Here is a 22,341-nt window from a genome sequence, read left to right on the forward strand (position 1 = left end):
AAGTGCCTGATATTAATCTTTTTTTAAAAAAGATTTTATTTATATATTTTTAGAGAGGGGAAGCGGGGAGAAAGACTGAGAGAAACATGGATGAGAGAAACAGCAATGCAAGAGAGAAACACCAATCGGTTGCCTCTCGTTGAGTCCCAACTCGGGACCAAACCCGCAACACAGGTATGTGCCCTCACCGGGAATGGAACCTGCAACCTGTCGCTTTGTGGGACTATGCCCAACCAATTGAGCCACACCGGCCAGGGCTGATCTCATTCATCTTTAAACTCATGGTATGTTTCAGTGCCTGGGGCATAGTAGGTGATTAATAAAGGCTGTTGAATGACTGACAAAGTAAAACCCTATGTTATCAACTTTAAAGCTGACCTTAAAATATAAGGGCCACTTTACCTTACCACTAACTTATTTGGAGACAAGCATTTTAGGATAGTGGAATGTGTCATTTCCACCAGGAAGTCCTAAGTAAGAGTGCAGCGTCCGTGAAAAAAAAAAAAAAAAGATGTCATCTCAATTGCTTTTGGCATTTAAGACCTACAAGGGCTGGACCATTTGATTCAACCAGTCCTAGGATGCACGTGTACAGTGAGTGGCTTGCCCAAGGCCATCCAGCCACCTGGGGACTAAAGCCAATCCAGAACTCTCTATCCCCTTACTATGGCATCCTTCTCTTCTTCCTTTGCATTTCAGGGCCATCCAGTGGGGTCAGGACTGATCACTATTCTCTTAAAGGTACTGAGCAACTCAGGAGAGTCAATGGGAGACCCTGTGAAAATGTAAGACCCAACTAGAGGCCATGCAGATTGTGTGACCTTCCCTCATGCACCTGTCCCATTTGCCCTCATGACTCTTGCCCTGGAATGGTGACCCAGGTTAAAAGCCCCTTTCCTTAGTCATCATAGGTCTAATGGGATGCAATTTAGTTTTTCTCTAGTTAAGGTTTGAGGTTTTTCTAATTTCTCACTGGACTAAATAAAGCATAAAAATGTCCTGTTCCTAACTAACTTCACTTGTTGTGAAGAGAGATAATAGGTTCTTCTTCCATTTAGTGAACCTGGGTACATAGTGTATCAATTAAGTTAGTTTTATGCAGTTTTAATTACTTTTAAGTCTCAAATGAGTGATGAAATATAAGATACCAATTAAGCAAACTTAAGGCTTCTTCAATGACTTCTTTCTTTTCCTTTGAAATAATAAAGGCTGCAGCTCACAGCTCCAGTGTGGACAGTTCCATTAATGGCATTTGTCTCTTCTACAGTCAAAGTAGGGACTGTGGGAAGAGTGTGTGGCTCTCCCCTCTGTGTCCTGGCAGTAAATTTCCATGCATCGTGTAAGATGTTACCAGCCAGAGAACCCCCCTGCAAATAGTACGCAAAAGAAAATAACACAAACGGGAAGGCAGGAAACATTCAAGTAAGTCCTTTACCTGGTTACAAGGTAAACAAGACCAGCTGGATGATTCCCTCTTCTTCCCCCTCCTCCCTTGTACAACCAGGATTAGTTTCTATTCATTTCAAAAGATTTCGTTTAGAGAAAAAAAAAAAAAAAATCAATCAAATTTTCCTAAGGAAAAACATTACAGGCAAGGCCATGGGAGAAGAGTGGGGAAACCCAGATGTGCAAACTCTGAAACTCACAGCTGGGCTTTCACATCTTGATATAACTGTGTTTCCAAGAATGGAAGTTTCTGTTGTTCACATGTAAATCTTGCGTCATGCAAAACCCAATGCCTCAGTCTTTATTTTCAAAGTTAGAATCTGTTTAGGATAGCCGAGCCGCGTATCTAATACAAGACTGAGGAGAAATTCTTTTCAATCCTGACAGGTTAATTAATGGAGTTCTATGGAAGGCAGAGAAAGAAAAGGGAAACCAGATTGAGCAACAACTGAAAATATTTATATGAATTTCTGACCACATTCTACTCAACTTACATGAGGAAAAAAATTATATGGGATTTAATATGCAATTCAGTATTAACATGGGGTCATGTTCAAAAGAAGTTAATCCTGACAAAAAATATCTGGCCATCAAGGAAGTTGGAGTTTTGCTCAAAATGTAATACTAACAAAAAGTTACAAGGTTGGTAGAATTTTCAAGGATCCAATTATAAGGTTGTTTAACCTAATGGTTTCCAAAGCAGTGGCAGAAATGATGTGGAAAGAAATATATAAGCCCCATTGCAGCTGCATTTCCTTTTGAATTGCGAGATTCTAAAGCTTGTTTAATTTTTACTTGACTATTCAAGTATTTGGTGAATATCAAAAAGAAAAAAATAAAATGAAATGAAGTCTTCCTTATCCTGTTTTTTTTCATAGTTGTTAACTACGGAAATTACTTCTAATTTTTTACTTGCATATATCTATGTATTTGCTGTAACATAGTATCAGCAACTTTGAAGGCTACTATAGCCAATCAAAATTAGTGTCATAAAAAAAGTTAAAAAAGAGAGGTTGTTTCTTATCAAGTTACATCCAATGAAGACAGAGGACTCATTTTAATGACTTGTCAGAAAGGGGCTCAGTGGTAAGAGGCATCACACACCAGTGCAGGTTGAATGATCAAGCTTCGGCTACGGCTCTGACGTCTGACTTCCCCACTGGTTTTATTTTAGCTGAAGTCAGTCAAGGACATCTGGGTGGCTTGTTGTGGTAAAATTTGAAACATCTGGAGTGGATGGCTGTGGTAAGATTTGAGATCTAATTTCTCACTTGCCACAATCTGCAACATTAGACTTTTTATCTAACAATATGATGCTTCTAAGATGGAACAAACATTTTAGCTAATTTCCTTTATAAATTGGCTGTTAAGAAGTTAGGACCAGATTTGAAAACCTACTTTTAATACGCTCACTCCTGGTTTAATATTTTCTTTACATTTCTCCTTTACTTAGATCATATGACATTTTCTACATAAATTTTATTCTTGTATTATATGCGGCTCTGTGAACCCTCCTGAAACTTTCTGGGACAAGGTAATGCATAAACAAACTTTAGATACATTTTACTACCATCAGGATTAAAGTGGATCATGCTTGGCTGACTCAAGTCAAAGATCTGAGATTTTTTAAAAATGGTAACATTTCTTAGCAAATTCATATTTTCCCTAGGGTAAGACTCAACTTGAATTTCAGGAGTTAAGAGCAAAGAAAAGACGGATTCAAACTACCCCAAATAAATGTTTCCAGAGGCATCTGAAATTCCAAAAAGTTTCATTAAAAATTGAATCATTCATGTTTAAAACAGTCTGACTGGAAAAAAGTACCTGGTAATGGTACATTATAGCATACAAGGTAACCAGAGGTGGAATCTTTATTTCACAAGTTTCAAGATACAGTACAAAACAAATCTGTACATCTCTCTATTAACAGGATTTGTTTACACAATTATATTACACTTTACCAGCCTTTATACTGTATTTAATTAAATACAAAGTAAATTTACAAAAATATCTACCATGGAGTTCCTTCCAATGCCAGCTTATGGTCTTTTAAAACTTCTCCTAAATATTGATAGTGGTTATACCTTGATCTCATCAACATTGATTTCTTTTTTAAATCAAAGAGAATAGTGTTAGCTTGCTTGTCATTCCAAATAGGAAAAACAGTGCATGTGAGAGACTCCTTGCATATAACCAAGACATCCTTCTCATGCACGCAAAATCATATTTTTACTTGTGCAAGTTGTCACTTTAAAATATAAATATTTTTTACTTGGGCATTTTAAATATTCTTGAAATACCAAGTGGAAGGAGAAATTTAGCTTATTTTCAATGACTACTACACATTAAAAATCAGGCAGTGCCTCAGACAATATGGTATTCAGAAATTTTATAAATTGATTTATATTTGAGAGCAATGACTGATAAAAAATATCTTCATGAAAATAGAAGTTTCTTTTTATTTCTTGCACATCTCTAGCCATAATATTGTGCAACGTGTATTAAATCCACTTTCAGAACAAATACTAGATGCATTGGGCCAAATGCAGCCCACCCTGCTCTTCCTGACAGGTAAAGGGTCTGTTCTATCCGAAGCATTTTCTTTTGAAATGTGCATGTGAAATGTTAGTCCAAACCTCTGTAAAGGAAGCGCTTTGCAGATGTAGCCTGACAATAATACACGTGCTACACACAAGAAGAGCTGTGGTCTTCCTTTATAGGCTTGCATGCATACTTCCAAAGCATGGTTTGAAGAACAAACATAAGGAGCAAAGGAGGGAAAAACAAAGCAAAAACGAAAAAAAAAAGTTCTTTAGTTTCTTAGAGGCAAGAGCAGCTCTTTAATTAAATAAAGTATCCGATCATCACCAGATCACAAGTAAAAGTTTCTAAAACTTCCCAACGGTACAGAGGTAACACAGCTCAGCAGTAAAACTTACACATTAACCTTATGTGCACAAGAGTAACACATCGTCAAGAGTATTAAGATTAATACAAGTTTATCTCATTTAAGTGTTAAATAATGAACTTCAGAAAAGGAGTTCTGAACTACTTTTTCTGTGCCTTCGAATATTAACCAAAGTAAGAAAAGCCTCATTCAGAAAACAGAAACAAAAACTTCAGACACAAAAAGGGAAAAAACTCAAACATCATTGCTACCTTTGCAACATAAAATGGAAGCAAAAAAGACTCTGAAACAGTTGACTGGACAACAAGCAAATGCATGAGCGAGTACCCTCTACGTAGAGAGCCGCTGCGGTCACCACCTCTGGAGGCGGGCAGGCGGACTGCAGAAGGGACAGGAGAGGCAGGCTGCCACGGAGAAATGAAGCCGCACTCCACCTGCTAACTCTAGAAGCTAGCACAAAAACTCCTGAATCCTGGAGTTAGTTTAATGTCACTGACATTAACTAGCTTTAGTTACTGTCATTTTATTCAAATGGATGCCATTTGATTAGGTTAAATATTGAGCATTATTGTAGGAGAAACATCAAACCCAGTTCCTATTTGCTTAGATATCATGAAAAGAGCTTTTTTTTTTTCCCCCTGATCCTCACCTGAGGATATGCTTATTGATTTTTTAGAGAGTAAGAGAGGGAAAGAAGGGGGTGGGGTGGGGGCAGAGAGAAAGAGAGAAACACTGATTGGTGCACCCCAACTGGGGACAGAATCTGCAACCTAGGTATGTGCCCTGACTGGGAATCGAACCCGCAACCTTTTGGTGTACGGGGCAATGCTCCAATAAAATGAGCCACCCGGCCAGGGCAGAAGCAGAGTATTCTGAGACAGTCATAGGACTGGCATCATGAAGCCATAGGAACTAAGCTATTTTAAATATACCATTCGAATTTCCAGTAGCAAAAGACCCAGGGTAAAACAGGAAGTGGAAAAAGCCAAGAAAGGGGCATTTGGAACATGGATAATAAAAAGCCATGGCAAGTGGGAAACTGACCGCAAGCCTGTTACTGCATGGCGGAGCAGACGGCCCTTTCCCACCCACCCGCCCATCGGCAGTAGCGGATACATCGTAGGACATGCTTTCCGAAGTTATCGATGGAGGGAAGAAAAGACAGATAACAGTTCTGCTAAAGGAGAAATGAGGTAGAGGGGAAAAATGGAAGTTTTGTCACCTTGGAGATTTTTAACTTTAACAGTGAGAACAATCCCTTCGAAATGAAGTGTGGATGCTGCCAAGGATCGTGCTGGTTCTGCAGGGGTGGGGGCAGGAGGCAGAGGCAGTGAGCAGAGGCACTGCCTGTCAGCTGCACTCAGCTCTGAGTGTAAGAGGTCAACGAGCCGCGTATTCACAACTGCTGCCCCAAACGGCATGATACTTTTTGAGGGTAACATTTCCTACCTGTCAGATGTCCTTTCAGACCCAGGGTTCTCGCTAGGACCACCTCTTCAAATTTGGAAGCAATTGTCTGGGAGGAAAGTCTGCTTACCAGGTTTCTCATAATTCTCTGAACAACAAAAGCAGACAGCTTCACATGTGAAGCCTGCGTGTTCATTACAGACTAATTAAATCTAGTTCTCAATACAATCCCAACTTCAGGAACCAGAGTCTTACAACTACAGGTACTGAGCTCCTGAAGTCTTCTGGCAGGTGAGGGATTATGGAAAGGGGATGAAGGTTCATTTGAACAGACTGAGGTCAGTAGTCCTAGAAAGCACTGCTCAGGTACAAATGTAGTCTCAGGCTGAACACAGGCTGGCGAATACCCCCATTCGACAATGAAAAAAACACAAATTCCTCTTTTTCATTTGTGTATGTGACGTTCTTGAGTTTTGTGTTCTTTTTGCTGTTGTTTTCCACACTATTTGCCTAGACAATTCTCAAGGGCAATAGCCTTGATTTTCCTAGTGTTCACAGCGGGAAGGGGGAGAAAAGACAGCTAAGTAAGAGGCTGGCTTCTGACAGTAACATAAAACTGAGGAAGTGAAAATCTACCTGAACAGTATAAAGTAAAAACAGGCTTTGGCTTTCCTCAACCTCTGAGGTTCAGGCACCTTAGATTCTGTTTCAGTTTTAGTATTTTTAATGGTAGGCACTGTATGCCGTATCTTGGCAACGATATTTCGTACTAAAGACCTCAGGAGGGTGATTTGTTCTTCTGCAAAAAGAAATGCAAACTAAATAAATCCTGGGACCAAATGCTTCAACTCTTGGGAAGGTACATCTACGATCTTGGTACCCCATGCAGGGTTCTATAATATTGTTTTCTAATCTCTCCCATTCTGTCCATCCTCTGGCTTCCAAATCAAGGCTCTGTATACACAAAACAAACAAATTACATTAAATAGGTGGGGCAAATGCACATGTTAGCTCAAGGAGTCAGTTCACAATGTTTTATATATATTCCATTCCAAAGAAATGAAGCTCACAAACCACTCTTTACCAAGGCCCTTCCGCCTCTGAAGGAGAGAAGTGTGGTATGAAGCCCGACAATCACCAATAGTCAGAAACCTCCCTTCCTTCCCTTTTAAAATAACAAAGATGCTGAATATGTATACTTGCATATGGACTGGTAAAAGTTCCTGTTATGGGCGTTCTGAAACTTTGAAGACTTGTTTTTTTTTTTTTTAACTTAAAAGGCAAGTTCTATTTTTAGACTTTTCAAACATGAAACTCGCAACTAACTGGGGTTTCCTTTTCCCACAGGTCAGTTTTTAGTGTCGATGCACAAGTCTTTAAAGATGGTTGATCAGAGAACTTATGCACGCTGAGAGGACAGAAAGGACCCGATCAAAGGAAGGTAGCTGGATACAGCAGACCGTACTTTGAGTGTCTCACATGTGTCCAGGAAAAAAAAAAAAGCCACTGAGAGTTGTTACTCCAAAGGGCACTGAAACATTCAGCTCATTTTAGGTACGAGTTACTTATCCCTGAAAATAAAGGCATCAGATTCTAAGCAGCGTAGGAATTCAATGCTTCCTTGTGCCTCTTCCAGGAGGTGGCCACTGATCCAAAGTCCCAAATCAAACGCAGGTGGTCTCTGCAAACAATCCCCCTGGTTGTCACTGACCAAGGCTGGGCATGCGGCTGTCACTGCGGTGGCTGTTGCTCTGCGGGCCCCTCCTGCTGCGGCGGCGCTGGCCGTGGCGCTGGCGGCCGGTGTGCGGGCATGTCTTGGTGCTGCCTCTGCCTGTAGGCTATGACGGTTCCCAGCAGCAGCGCAATGATCGTCATGAGGTAAAGGTCCCACTCCGGCCCCAAAAGCTGATCCATGTCAAGTTGGGTGAATAGATCTCGAATCTTAATGGGAGAAACAGAAAAACTATTATGATCACTAAAATGTCAGAGAAGGAATCAAGAACACTGCATCACAAATTAGATAAATACAGAACTTATGAAAATAATTGGTTTTAGGAACATTTTGCAATTTTTCTTTTAAAAAAGGTTTTAAAAGCCTTCATCTGAAACTCAAAAAATAATGCATCTCAGAAACTGAGCTATTATTTCATAACAGTTTACTACATAAAGTGTCTGGTAGGGTTTCTTTCCATCAGTAATCTAATGTCCTAATTCCCAACCATTTTTTCACAGAAAATATTTGAAAGGAACACTGGGGGCAATGGAGGGTCAAGGGGAAAAATCAGTATCTTGGCGCAGCTGTAACCCCTTTGTAGTAACAGCGCAACAGCTGAAAACCTCTGTTCTACTGACCGCAAGGCTATTTTATTACTTCTCTCAGGTAACTGAAGATGGCAGAATTCCAATGTTTAGTAGCTAAATGAATGTTTTTTAGTTATGATTTAACTAAACATTTAAATCTGAATTTAAACTTAAAATTATGTTCTTAGTTTATGATATTTTAATTGTTCTAGTGTCACCTAAGTGATTCCTATTATTTTCTGACTGCCACTTACTCACAAAGAAAGTAAACATGGAGCATAATCCTCTGTGTTGTAATAAAATTACATGTACAAAGTTCACAATGAGCCCTGGCCAGTGTGGCTCAGCTGGTTGGTTGGGCATTATCCTGAAAACCAAAAGGTTGCGAGTTTCATTCCCAGTCCGGGCACATGCCCAGGTTGGAGGTTCAGTCCCTGGTTAGGGCGTATATGAAAGGAAACCAACCGATACTTCCCTCTCATGTTGATGTTTCTCTACCTTTCTCCCTCCCCTCCCCTCTCTCTGTAATCAATAAGCATGCTCTAGAGTGAGGATTAAAAAAAAAAAAAATGTTCCCATAATGTATATTTGTAGGTACATGCACTATATTTTCTGGAAATAAATGACAAGAAACCATTAACTGTGTTTCCTGGGGAGGAGATGGTGATGGAAGAGTTCATGTTTCTCTGACTGTTCGACTTTCTTGCCATCAATACTTAAGAATGCTGTATTGCATGATCAAATCCTAGATTGTACTTACCAGCTTATTAGTCTTAAAAATTGTGAGAGACAAGGGTCTGGAATAGTTCTGATAAAGAAACAGCATGCCGGCAAACTGTTAGCTTTTTAACTGAAGGACCCTAAGATCCTTTCAGTTAGCAGAGGGTACAGCACACCCTGGCTCATGCTATCAAGCCATGATAAACTTGCCATTAGAAATGCATAAGCAATCGAAGGACAGGGCCCAATGTCTCCAGTTGTCTGCAGCCCTGGAGGCCCCTGGTAGCACAGGCTAGCGCTGCACGAGCAGGAGGTCAAATTGCTCTTTATAGATGCTGGAGCACCATGGGCTACCTTTGTATTTGTGCAACATTGATGGGAACCTATTCTGGAATCAAATGATGAGATGGAGCATCCATCTATTCTGAAAGATGGTAACTCAAGGTGGCAACATCACCCTTTTCTGGTCTGGAATGAATTCAAGTTAAATAGCCCTTTTTTCTGCATCTATTTTAAGACTTTCAGGGTCAAACGCTGTACTATTTAATCCATTATGAGGAACTAGAGGTACTGGAAACAAAATGTAAAACTGGAGACTCAAGAGCACCTGCATATAAGTATGGTTAACTGAAGCTGGTGGTTTTGAAGAGAATGGCTAACCATCTCCTACCGAGGTTCTACCTTTAGCTTATTTAAGTAGTTCAAGGTATTTTTATTTTTTTTTCAGATTTTTAAAATATTGTATTTTATTGACTACACTATTACAGTTGTCTAATTTTTCCCTCTTTGACCCTCTTCCACCCAGCACCTCCCACTCCCTTAGACAATCCCCCCACCATGGTTCATGTCCATGGGTCATGTGTATAAGTTCTTTGGTTACTCCATTTCCTATGCTGTACTTTACACCCCCCTGGCTATTCTGTAACTGCCTATTTGTACTTCTTAATCCCCTTACCTCTTCACCCATTCCTCTACACCCTCTCCCATCTGGCAACCATCAAATGCTCTCTGTACCCATGATTCTGTCTCTGTTCTTGTTTGCTTAGTTTGTTTTTTAGATTCAATTTACATTGATAGATTTTTGGGTTTTTTTTGCCATTTTATTGTTCATGGTTTTGATCTTCTTTTTCTTAAATAAGTCCCTTTAACAGTTCATATAATAATGGTTTGGTGATGATGAACTCCTTTAGTTCTTTTCTTGTCTGGGAAGCACTTTATCTGCCCTTCCATTCTAAATGATATCTTTGCTGGGTAGAGCAATCTTGGCTGTAGGTCCTTGCTTTTCATGATTTTGAATATTCCTTGCCAATCCCTTCTAGCCTGCCAAATTTCTTCGGAGAAATCAGCTGACAGTGTTATGGGAACTCCCCTGTAGGCAACTAATTTCTTTTTCTCTTGCTGCTTTTAATTCTCTCTTTATCTTTAACCTTTGGCATTTTAATTATGATGTGTCTTGGTGTGGTCCTCTTTGGGTCCAACTTGTTTGGGACTCTCTGTGCTTCCTGGACTTGTATGTCTATTTCTTTGCCAAATTAGGAAAGTTTTCTTTCATTATTTTTTCCAATAAGTTTTCAATTTACTGCTGTTCCTCTTCTCCTTCTGGCTTCCCTATGATGTGAATGTTGGACCTCCTGAAGTTGTCCCAGAGGCTGCTTATACTATCCTTATTATTATTTTTTTTTTTTGGATTATTTTTTGTTGTTTTGATTGGTTGTTTTTTTGCTTCCCTACGTTCCAAATCATTGATTTGATTCTTGGCTTCATCCACTCTACTGTTGTTTCCCAGTAAATTGTTCTTTACTTCAATTAGTGTACCCTTCATTTCTGACTGGATCTTTTTTATGCTGCTGAGCTCCTCACTAAGTTCCTTGAGCACCCATACAACCAGTATTTTGAACTCTGCATCTGATAGACTGCTTATTTCCATTTCACGTAGCTCTTTTTCTGGAGTTTTGATCTGTTCTTTCATTTGGGCCATGTTTCTTTGTCTCTTCGCTTTGGCAGCCTCCCTGTGTTCGTTTCTGTGTATTAGGTAGAGTTGCTTTGGCTCCATGTCTTGGTAGTATGACCTAATGCAGTAGGTGTCTGGTAGAGTCCAGTGTCACAGCCTCCCCTATCACCCAAGCTGGGTACTTCAGGTGTGTTCTTCGTGTGGGCTGAGTACACCGTCCTCTTGTAGTTGAGCCTTGGTTGCTGTTGGCAGATCAATGTGAGGAATTTACCCAGGCCAGTCAGCTGCAAGAACAGGCTGTGACCACTTAACTCCAACCTCCACCCTCCATGGAGGATCAGCTGTGCAGGGGCAGGGTGGTGGTGCTCCAACATGGTCTGTAGCTGTCCACTGGGTGCGCTGGCCCTGCGGTTTCCCGGGTGGTACAGGCCAACGTCAGCTCCCACCTGGGGCACCCTGCCTGAGCAATAAGGCAATCTGAGATGGCTGCTGTTTGTGCTGGGCTGAAGATTCCCAGGCAAAGCCAAGCTGTGGATCTAGGCTGCTGCTAGTGCCAGGCCTGGGGCTCACTGATGTCAGCTGTTGCTTGTTTGATAGAATTTAGGAAGTTGTGAAGCCTGAGCTAACACTGGCGATTCATAAGGAAAAGCAGCTTGGGTGAGCTCATGAGCTGGGTGGGGCAGAGCCTAGGGGATCTCCAAGGCAGGTCAAACAGTGTTAGCCAGGTTGGTGGAGTCTCAGATATGGCACCAGCTTGTCAGCTCTGTTGGGGGAGGGTTTAGAAAAGGGAAATGGCTTCTGCTTGCCTTGATGCCAGACATTTCATTTTCTCCCTGTGTACCACTGGCACCTTTCAAGCTGCTACTCCAGTGCTGGAGCTCAGAGGAAGTAAGTCAGAGTAGGTAAGTCTGTGTGTGGGTTCTTTAAGAGGAAGTGCTTGGGGCTCCAGCAGTTTCTTCCACCAACTCAGTCTCTGCTCATTTATGCAGCCAAAAGTTGTGGGGACTTATCTTCCTGGCACTGGAACCTTAGGCTGGGGGACCTGGTGTGGGGCTGGGACTCCTCATACCCAAGATTTCCCTCTTGAATTTTTATCTACCACACGTGGGTGAGGGACCAGCCTGTTTCACGTCTATGCCCCTCCTACCAGTCTGGATGGATGTGGTTTCTTTAATTCCATAGTTGTCAGGCTTCCATTCAGCTCGATTTCTGACAGTTCTGAGTGATGGTTGTTTCTATATTTTAGTTGTAATTTTGATGTGGTTGTGCAAAGAGGTGAGCCATGTCTGCCTATGCTGCCATCTTAACTAGAAGTCAGTTCAAGGTATTTTTAGAGAACAAAATTCTGGTGGTTTTAACATGTTTCACTATCATAAGAATCTAATGTACATCAGCCTGGGCAGGTTATCAGGTTTTTCTCCTTCTTTTGTAAAATTCTCTTGTTAAGGGAGGTCTGAGTCACTGCTAGGCAGTAAGTCATCTGATTTAATGTTTGCTGAATTTAGTTAACTACCACTTCAAACTGCCATGGGTTACTCTGTTTTCCCCAAACCAGAAAACATCTACATCAATGCAAAATGCTTTAGCACTGGGAACCACGTGTCAAATGCTACCTGAAAACTGTAATTGCACGTGCTACATTCACCCCTCACCTGATGAGGTCTGCAGGTTCTTCACCTGAAGGAAAAAGGGAAGAGACCAAACACTTGCAGAATACTCCCCGCCCCCCCAACACTTAAAATACAATCTTCTGGACTGAGGTTACATCATTTGTATTTTAACTGAAAGAGGCATGGACCACTTACATTTGCTTCCCGTACGTACTGCAAGAAGTAGACGACACCCAATTTGCAGAGCGCGAGGAAGACTGGTACTTGTGCATCAGGGCTGGCTTCGGCTGCCATGTCATAAAAACGTTTTGCAAGGTGAATGTCCTATAAGATAGGTTATAACTGAAATTCATTTCTTGTCAAAATAAGAATAATTATTTTTAGTTTATATATTAGAAAAAGTTATTTTACCTTTCAAGTTTCATTTTAAAATTTCCCTTACGTAAAGGAAAAAACCCAAGTTTTAATTGGACAGTATTTCTTGAATTATCTTTAAGTGCTTAATTTGGAAAAGTTTAACTGAGAAACTTTAAGACTTCACTCACGTTCCCCCAATCTGACATCCACTTCCTGTGCCCATACGCTGCCTACATTTTAAGACCTTCAGAGTTAAGTGCTGCACAGTCTTACATCTACACTTAATACTGTAAATCTGGACATTTCCAGGGGTGACCTCTACGTTGCAAGTTAATATTTTTCCTACTTCAAACTTCTGTCAATTCCCGGTTTCCTTTTGGAGCAGTGATCTTTAAAATGGGGTGGACATACTCAAGATTTTCTGTGGGACAATTGCACAGACACTGTTAAGGGACTCGCATCCTGTGTCTCCCTGTCTCAGACATATTTCTGTGAAGGGTGAAACAGTCATTGTTAATTTTGGCCCAGGTTGGAGTATTCAGATACATGTCGATTGGGATGGTGGGAGGTATGAAGTTTTCATTTACCAACTTTACTTCTTCCATGTACTATTACCAAAGAATATCAAACTCCTAGGAAAGAATTCCATGAGACAGGGGAAAGAAAGGCTAAATATTACAAATGACTTTATTCACGTATTTAAATATAAGCAATTACTTTCAGCCGTTCCCTATAATGTGTACCTAGGGTAGGTCATTAGTTGAAAAGAAGAGCACCTTCAAACAATAGTTAATAGTATGGTTAGTGTCTTTAACTTAAAAAATATATATATATAACAGGTATTTTTTTTGGACTGCCATAATTTTCAGGTTCATGGATCATACTATGTGATAACATAGGCTCTATGGGTATGAATAAGTAGGGTAATTAAATTGTAGCTATCAAGTATATCTTGAATTATTTATTCCAACTACAGTGATCCCTCACATCGCGGGTATTATGTTCTAGACCCCTCTGACATAGGTTAAAATCCGCAAAGTAGGAACCTTACATTTATTTTAGTATTCACTGTACAGTACTGCAAAATCTCGATATAGTGAAAAATCCATGATGAATAATTAAATATTTTAAAAAATCCCGCGATACAGTGAGGCCGCAATAAGTGAACCACAATACAGAGAGGGACCACTGTATAACCAATCCTCATCTTATTTACTACTTAGTATTTTTCTAATTATAGTAGATGCTGATTAGTTTTTAGTAGTATGAATGTCTCTTTCATTTAAAAAAGAAGAAAAAAGTAGGAAAAGGTCATTAAGATATCTTATAAAAACTAATGTACTTAGTATCATTTTAATACATAATTATTTAGTTATTCTTAAAAGTTGAATCTTAAGTTTCCTCACTGATGCCTTTTATCACATTCTTTATTCACAAGAATTTACATAGGCTATACATTACGTTATATTAAATTATGAGATAAGAAAAGCATATTACTTCTTGTTTTTTAAATATATATATATTTTTTATTGTTTATGCTATTTCAGGTGTCCCAATTTTCCCCCCTTTGCCCCCTCCTCCCAACCGCCTTCCCACAGACAATCCCCAGTGTGGTTCATGTTCGTGGGCGGTGCGTATCTGTTCTTTGTCTAATCCCTTCACATTTGTGCCGACGCTGCCCCTCCCCTCTCATAGCTGTGAGTCTGTTCCTTGTTTCTGTGCCTCTGATTCTATTTTGTTCACTAGTTTATTTTGTTCCTTAGATTAGCTTCTTGTTTTATAACTGATTATAAAAACAGGATGTTTGTTATATACGTTTAATCCTGATTGCTTTTAGTAAATTATTCCTAGGTGTATCCCATGTGATTTTTATATTAGTCATCAAACACTTATTAATTTTATTTAAATTAGAAAATAAAGCCAGACTTTCTGATGGAAACTGTGATTAGGCTGGCTGATCTGGCAATGAGGAGAGGCCTCAGTCACTATGTTACATGGCAGAGATCTTTCATAAACTGAATGAACTTGGCCTGCAGCTCTAGAGTCTTCATAAATGATATCTGAGTATCTAATATCAATATAAACGTAAAATGTCAAAATTTACATACCACCCTGAATGCACCTGATCTCATCTGCTGTATATTTTTAAATGTGCTCCAATTTTTTTTTTTTTTTTTTTTTAAGAGACAGGAAGAGGGTGGCGGGGGTGGAGAGCGAGACTGAATGACAGGCAAACAGACAGACAGACATTGATTTGCTGTTCCACTCATCCATGCATTCATTGGTTGATTCTTTTATGTACCCTGACCAGGGATTGAATCTGCAACCTTGGTGTATCGGGATGATGCGCTAACCAACTGAGTTACCTGGCTAGGGCTGCTGTAGATTTCTAAAAAATTAAGACTGGATGTATCAAAATTATTTAGAGTACTATTTTTATTATAAATATTCTTATTTAAATTAGCTAGAACTTAAGACTCTTTGAAACTTATGATGAAAAATTTTAAATGTCAACTTAAAAATGCACATGATGATACAGGTTTCAAAATTCTTTAAAGACACACAGGCAAAAACTTAAGACCATGGGTCTAGAGACTGTTAACTTCATTAGGTTTAAGAATCAGAAATAAGGGGAGGGGGATGGAGGAATGAAGGGATTGAGAAATACGAACTGGTAGTTACAGAACAGTCACGGATTGTAAAGTGCAGTGTAGGAAATACAGTCAATAATATTTTAGTAACTTTGTATGGTGCCAGGTGGCTACTGGAAATGTCTGGGGAATAGTCTGTTAAGTACATGGTTGTCTAACCACTATACTATAAACCTGAAACTAATATAAAGTAATATTAAACGTAAACTATAAATGATAAAAAAATTTGAAAAAAGAAACAGAAATAAGTTTATCAATAGTAATAATCTTAATTTACTTCAGAATAATTTAGAAACAACAGAATTTGTCTGATCATAGATGGTTTTTCAAACAAGGAGTTATCAAAAGAGGCAACACTGCATTTCTGTTTTCATGAACCTATTTTTGGCTTAATATTCTAAATATAACAGTATGGATATCAATATGTGTGTGAGCTGGAAGATGATAGACACACAAAGGCAGTCTTTTGAAATATTATGAAACTGCCTCATAACTTAATATCTGAAATCTGAACAATTCCCAAGAATGCCCATTTTCTATAAAATGCAGACCTGTGCCCAAAATCACAATCTATATTATTTAAGCACCGGGTATGAAGCCATGCTCACCTGTTTAATGCCCAGTCCCTTCTCGTGCATGTACCCCAGATTAAACATAGCCTGTGCACTGTGCTGTTGCTCGGAGGCTAGACGGTAATGAATAAACGCAGTTTCGTAATCCACGTCGGTGCCAAATCCATAGAAATGGTAGTCGCCAAGCTTAATTCGGGCCACAGTATAACCTTAAACAGAAGTTAAATACAAAACTGCCAATAAATAGTGTTTAAAACAGATCACACTGTTTTTTCTCTTCTTGTTAACATGCTGACATAAAACAGAACTTTAATTTGTAGTACACAAACCTTCACCAAGCCATAAGTTCAGTAAAACTGGAAGCTAGAAGTGCTGCTCTTCTGAAGAAGGCTTTGTAATAGTCAGGGAGAAGTAAAACAAGGTGGGCGGTACTCCCTGTGCCTCCAATAACACTCTTTAGATGATCATACTCTACTGTATTATGTCACTTACATTTTAAAATAGTTCAGCTGGATCACTGTTTATGCTTGAAGGGATAGGAAGATAATTTGGAGCGTAGTACGTATGAGAAAAAATATTCAAACAAAAAACAGTGGGAAAAGGTTAAAATCTTCTGGGTTTTAGGCTAATCCTCTACTCTATATTCTACTCAACTCTCATTTACACAATACACTGGGCTCAGCCTAAAAACCAGAGAGTGAACCATGGCAGGACATAAATGTCCAGTACAAATGCCCTGCAATTCAATTTAGAACCTTGGGACTAGAACTTCCGTTGTAAAAATAAGTATCAATCACGATGCAAATGTGTTAAGCAATAGTTAGTATCTCTGCTTAATTTCAAGGTGTTGCATGACACGACTTAATCTTTACGGGAGACTAAAAGGATAAAAAGTAGAGAGAGGCGCCTGGGTGAAAACTCGCCCGTCCTTCGGAGCGAACCGCACTCACCCTGGGACGCGGCCCTGTTCCAGTGCAGCAGGGCTCGGGGGTACGTCTCATTCTCGCCCACGATGGTGGCCTCCCCTGCAGGGAGAAGGGTAGCGCACACGAGTCAGGCACTAAGGGGAGGCATGAGGCCTTCAGGCTTCATTCGCAAACGAGGGTGAATATGTGGAGCATAATTTAAATAACAATTGGGATATAACATATTAAGTAGAAAAAACATTGTGTTAAAATTAAACAGGTATTAAAGTAAAATACTGAGTTCAAAGGAATCACTGCATTTAGGACAACAGTATGTCCTGAAACATGTTGATCCACAGAACCGACGACGAGACTGACCACTGAGCCACTCCGGGGGATCTACACACTGCTGGAAAAACAATGTCTTCTATCTGCTGCATTCTGAAATGTATTTGTAAAGCAGTCAGTTTATGACGGATGTCAGATCTGTTTACTGTCACCTCCACAGAATAGCTTGGATGGCTTTGAGATCTGAGGCCGAATAACTGAAGCATGGGTGGCAAGTTCTGTTTACAACAATAAAGAAGTTTCTTTGTGCTTCTCTCTTTAAATGGGTGGCCTGATGTGAATCCTTGTATTCTGAACCCAAGGCAGGACTGAAATGAACCTTACTCTGGTCGAGAATGAAGGCTGCGTTGCTCTGGGCCACTTCATAGCCTTGCTCCGCCAGCAGGAGGTACTGGGTCACTGCGGCGTTGTAGTCGCCCTCTTTGTGGCTGTTATAGGCAGCCATAAGCCTCTCGGACCAGCGGCCCCGCTCACAAACGTTCTTAAACAACTGTGAGAACAGAGAGAAAAAAGTCAACAAAAGAATAAGAAAGATATGCCAGCAAATCAGTTTTTCACAAGGGCCACAAGTGAATGTTAAGCATGCTCTCTGAATGCCTGGAATTTTATTAAATACATATAAAAGTCTGGGATATACCAGTATATTTGAAGCTTTCATTTGGTCTGTAGAATAGGTTTATACAGATAATAGCAAACAATCATATCCAACTCACGCTGGCTACACACTGTTCTAGTAATTTACGTATAGTGCGTATATTAACTCACTTCACCCTCCCAGGAAGGCCATGAGGGAGCACTCCACAAGGTGAATCCTATGAATAGCCCGTTCTACAAGTCAGGAAACTGAAGTAAGCAGCGATTTACAAACTTCGCTAAGCATTTGTCAGCCCACTCTACAGTGCCACTTATCAGAGAGCTCAGGACGAGGGGTTCCCATGAGAAGACATCAGCACCCCCATTGCGCACTCACTCAGCGTATCAGCACACACTTTCCTGACGCTGTCTCAGATACTGTCTTGTGTGCTAGAGAGCAGACAACAATGTCTACTCTTAGTAACAAAGAAAATAAGTGTCGTGGTAACGCACAGACCCTCACAGTCTTTCCTCAGCACACCAATGCTAGCAGGCTGAAGTCTGGTTCTACTCTAGAAGAAACTGCACAAAGAAAACCAGGATTGAAACGTCTGACTTTCCTACTGAGCAAATTAATCCCCTGTCCAGAGGCTGGTAGCAAAGCCCTTACCTCCACTGCATTGTGACATGATCGCATCACCCCTGTGCCGCTGGCATGCATCTGTGCTAGGTTATAGAAAGCCAAGATATGGCCTCCCTGAGAAGCTAAATTGAAATACTTCAAGGCCTGTTTGTAATCCCTCTTGACTCCAATGCCATCTGTAAGGAAAATCACATGAAAGGTCAGGAACAGTCTCAAATAATATTCAGCTGAAGCATCAGAGAAATAAAACAGAATAAATGTCAGAATTCTTACTCAGGAAAAATGTGAACCCTATTAATACAGATCTGTATACTAATACATAGTAATATAACTCACAATAAAAAACAAGATGCACGAATCGTTGAATTGGGAGAACACTAATGAACCAGTATTCAATAGCTCTCATTTCTATAGCATAGTGACACCTAGTGGAAACAGGCAATGTAGGTCTTGGTGTATTCATCATTAATCCCACCATCACTTACTATAGTACATTGAGCCAAGCTGTAGTTGTCCATCTACCCAGCCTTGTTCAGCAGCTTTCTGAAAATACTTCAGTGCTAGATCATAATTCTGCAAAAAAAGATCATCTCATCACATGACCACAAGGTAAGAAAGCTCAAAAGGCTGACGTATTTGAAAGTCAGAAGACTGATTCATTAAAAAGAATTAACAAAGCAAACAAAATATTCTTGAAGAGCCATTAAAAAAACTTTCTAGTTTTTATAATATGTAGATAATAATATACTTGAAGTCACGGGAGGATTAATATTTAAGAGTTTGAAGAAAAGCAAATAGTTTTTGTGAAACAATCTGCATGTTTGTTCTCAGAAAGCGTAACCACCACCAGTGGACCACAAGGACAGGATTGAAGAAACAGTCTTATCTTTTCTATTACCAACCAATCTCCTTTAAACCTCAATTCTTCCAATATTAAGTAAGGATAATTATTCTCTCCTTATTCGTTCTTTCCTTGTGTTCATTATAAATACTGTATGATTATTAAATTTCAAATATCATATGTATCCACAGAGAAAAGTTGAAACAAATACCATAATGAATTCTAATATCCTAAAATGACTAGAGGAATCAAAATGAGACATTACTGTCTCTTGTGCTAGGCATTAGGCAATGCCTATGGATTAGAACCCCAAACCTGGCTCTTAGTTTCAGGCCCAAGTAAAAAGAACATATTGCTTAGAGATACCATACAGAGAGGAGAAGAGGACAGCAAGGAGAATCCAGGCATCCCACACGAGGAAGTAGCACATAAGAATGAGAACAAAGGCCCAGGAAAACCGAGAGAGCTTGCAGTCACAGAACTTCAGGGAAGAAACAGTTCAAGCAACATAGAATCAAAAAATGTCAACTGGAGGTGCCATTTAGGAAGTTTCTGGATAGAGTGGATGGCAGCAGCTCTGACAGTTCATTCTTTGGAGAAACTGGCTGTGCAGTGAAGGGCTACAGAGAAGAGAGGTGGTGGCAGGAAGGGCCAAAGGGCCGGAGAGAAAGCTTTCCTCCTCCTAAGTGGGAGAGACCTGAGCATTTTCTTGGGAGAGAAGAATAGGCAGGGTGGAGCATCAGCGGGAGGATGAGAGAGAACAGAAAAGGGTTACACTTGGTCATAATGAAATCGCCTGTCTAGGCTGACTGGAAGCTAGTTCAGGAATACTTCCCTACCTCGCCAGCTGACTACGTGTCAAAATCAGAATGTTAGATGGGAAACTTACAACTTGAACTCCTCTTCCATAGAGGTAAGCCATTCCAAGCCCACTCTGTCCAACTGGGTTGCCCTGCAAACCAGAGACAAAAGAGAAAAAGAATTTGTTACAAAATAGGCAAGACTAAATGTCTGCCAGAGAAATAATTTACAAGCATATTCAAAACATGTTCTTAGCACTTTTCAATTCAAAGCAAAAATTTTTCCTTCCTATCAGGGTAAACATAGTACTGAAGTTTAGCTTTTGGGGGGCTTTCAATAATTTGCTAAAAAAGAGTAAATATTAAATTCATTTACAATTAAATTTTGGTGACTCACCTGACCATATGTTCCATGAATTTATAACATAAAACATAACTGACGTATTCCATCTTTTAAGGACTACAGGTAGGTCACTTGTTTAGAGTAGTTTTTTATGAGTAACTTCCCACCCCAATAAGGAAGGAAAATGCATGGGGTGGAGTCAACAACCACGTAATATTGGGGTCAGGTGGCAAAGGCACTCTGAATATTATGGGCGTGTCGCAAACCAAAGACAACCATTGTTTTGAGACTTAGAAGAGAAAAATCTAGAATTCACCTAAACTTGGAGGGACTGAAGCTATCTTCAAAAGAGCGTCCCAGCACCCTTTGGGAAATACTCAGCTGACATGCAGAACTGCAGTAAGAGGTAGCTGGCAGAGATAACTGTACGCACTGGACGCACAGAGGGTCCTAAGACTGTGATTACCAAAAATACCCAATTATGTTCATTTTGAACCTCAAGGTGCAACACAGATAAGGTAAATTATATAACTCTCAATTCCATTACTAAAATCAGTATTTCCCAAAGAAATTTTAAGAGAAATTTAAAATAGAATAAGCCTATCCCTAAAAAAAAAAAAAAAAAAAAAAAAAAAATCGCTTTTTATTGGGAAATTTTTTTTCTAGTCAATTCATTCACGTGAATCATTTTTACATAAATGCTTTAAGTAATTTATGGTACGACCTGGTTATAATTAATCCTTTAACATAACACTTATTTATTAAAGTAATAGTGACGTGCCACACATTTCACCGCAGTGAGTCATGAGGCCTTACCATGTCAGCAGCTTTCCTGAAGTAGTGCAGAGCTGTCTCGTTACTCTGAGGTACAATATCGCTTCCCTCTGAATACATCTGCAAAACAGACCCAGGTTATGCTTTTCTCGTATCTCATCTCTTTCTGCTTTCGTTAAGTCTCATGAAATCTTTCAATAAAATTAAAAATTCCCCACAGATATTTTAGAGAAGCAAAACTTTAAAAGAAGACATTTTATATTATTATCCATTCTATGTCATATCAAATTTATGACTTACCTATAAACATAAATACACAAAACCAGTTTACAGATCGATCTCAGGAGAAAAATCTTTAACCACAAGATGAATCTTTTTTTCTCCCTCTATCCCAGGGCAGTTAAATGGGCTGACAGGTAGCCTGGGACCAGTGATTAAATGAAGGAAGGAGAACTGTCAACAACGTATTTTCCTTCCTCCTCTACCACTACTTTCCCCAGGCTGTGATAAAAAGTAGTCAGAATCCATGAAAAGAATAAGTAAACCGGTTATTTTAAGATGTTTCAAGCACCAAATGGCTAGAGTATCAGGTATAGTACATGATAAAGGATAAAGAGAAAGAACAAAATGACTAATACTGTTTTTATCCACCTACACGTTAATGACAAAGGACATCATTTCTGAGGTAGGGCTAGTTAGTAATAGAGCAAAAATTGAAAGGGCTCAGTTGAAAAGTTCTTAAATGCTTAACAAGAACAGAGAGGAATACCACTTAACGTCTAAATGCAAAGTTCTCAGGCCCCAATTAACTAACTGTGATCATGTGGCAAATACTGATTAGATTTTTCTGTTTGGAAAAAGCTTTGAGATACTTTCTATCTGAGCCTCCTAACCTTAGGATTTGATTAGAGATGAAAACACTGATTGGTCTTCCAGTCAAGATGGTGGTGTAAGTAAACATGACTCGCCTCCTTGCACAACGACATTGAAGTTACAGCTAAACCACAGAACAAGCATTATTCAGAAGTGGCAGAAGGCGAGCCGAATGGAAGTCCTACAGCTACAAAATTAATGCAGAAACCACACTGAGACTGGCAGGAGGGGTGGAGACGTGGAACGAACAGGCTGGCCCCACACCCAGGTGTGGTAGTTACAAATCGGGAGGGTTATCTCTTGGGAGTGAGAGGTCCC

At 39.7% G+C, this 22,341-nt stretch overlaps 1 protein-coding gene across 1 annotated transcript in view; it reads right to left on the minus strand.

The window, feature by feature from the left end:
* Positions 1 to 6,747: 6,747 nt before the first annotated feature.
* SEL1L (SEL1L adaptor subunit of SYVN1 ubiquitin ligase) overlaps positions 6,748 to 22,341 on the minus strand; it is a 51,834-nt gene continuing 36,240 nt past the window's right edge. The window contains exons 13-21 of the mRNA XM_090271269.1: positions 21,193 to 21,270; positions 20,123 to 20,185; positions 18,878 to 18,965; positions 18,420 to 18,568; positions 17,501 to 17,666; positions 16,874 to 16,948; positions 15,960 to 16,132; positions 12,539 to 12,667; positions 6,748 to 7,702 (exon numbers count right to left, since the gene is read on the minus strand). Of these exons, the coding sequence (XP_090127395.1) occupies positions 7,493 to 7,702; positions 12,539 to 12,667; positions 15,960 to 16,132; positions 16,874 to 16,948; positions 17,501 to 17,666; positions 18,420 to 18,568; positions 18,878 to 18,965; positions 20,123 to 20,185; positions 21,193 to 21,270 (1,131 nt within the window). The 3' untranslated portion in view covers positions 6,748 to 7,492. The remainder of the gene's footprint in view (positions 7,703 to 12,538; positions 12,668 to 15,959; positions 16,133 to 16,873; positions 16,949 to 17,500; positions 17,667 to 18,419; positions 18,569 to 18,877; positions 18,966 to 20,122; positions 20,186 to 21,192; positions 21,271 to 22,341) is intronic.

Source organism: Furipterus horrens, unplaced genomic scaffold (assembly GCF_987537825.1).
Source record: "Furipterus horrens unplaced genomic scaffold, mFurHor1.1.pri manual_scaffold_3, whole genome shotgun sequence".
In the NCBI taxonomy this organism is placed as follows: Eukaryota; Metazoa; Chordata; class Mammalia; order Chiroptera; family Furipteridae; genus Furipterus; species Furipterus horrens.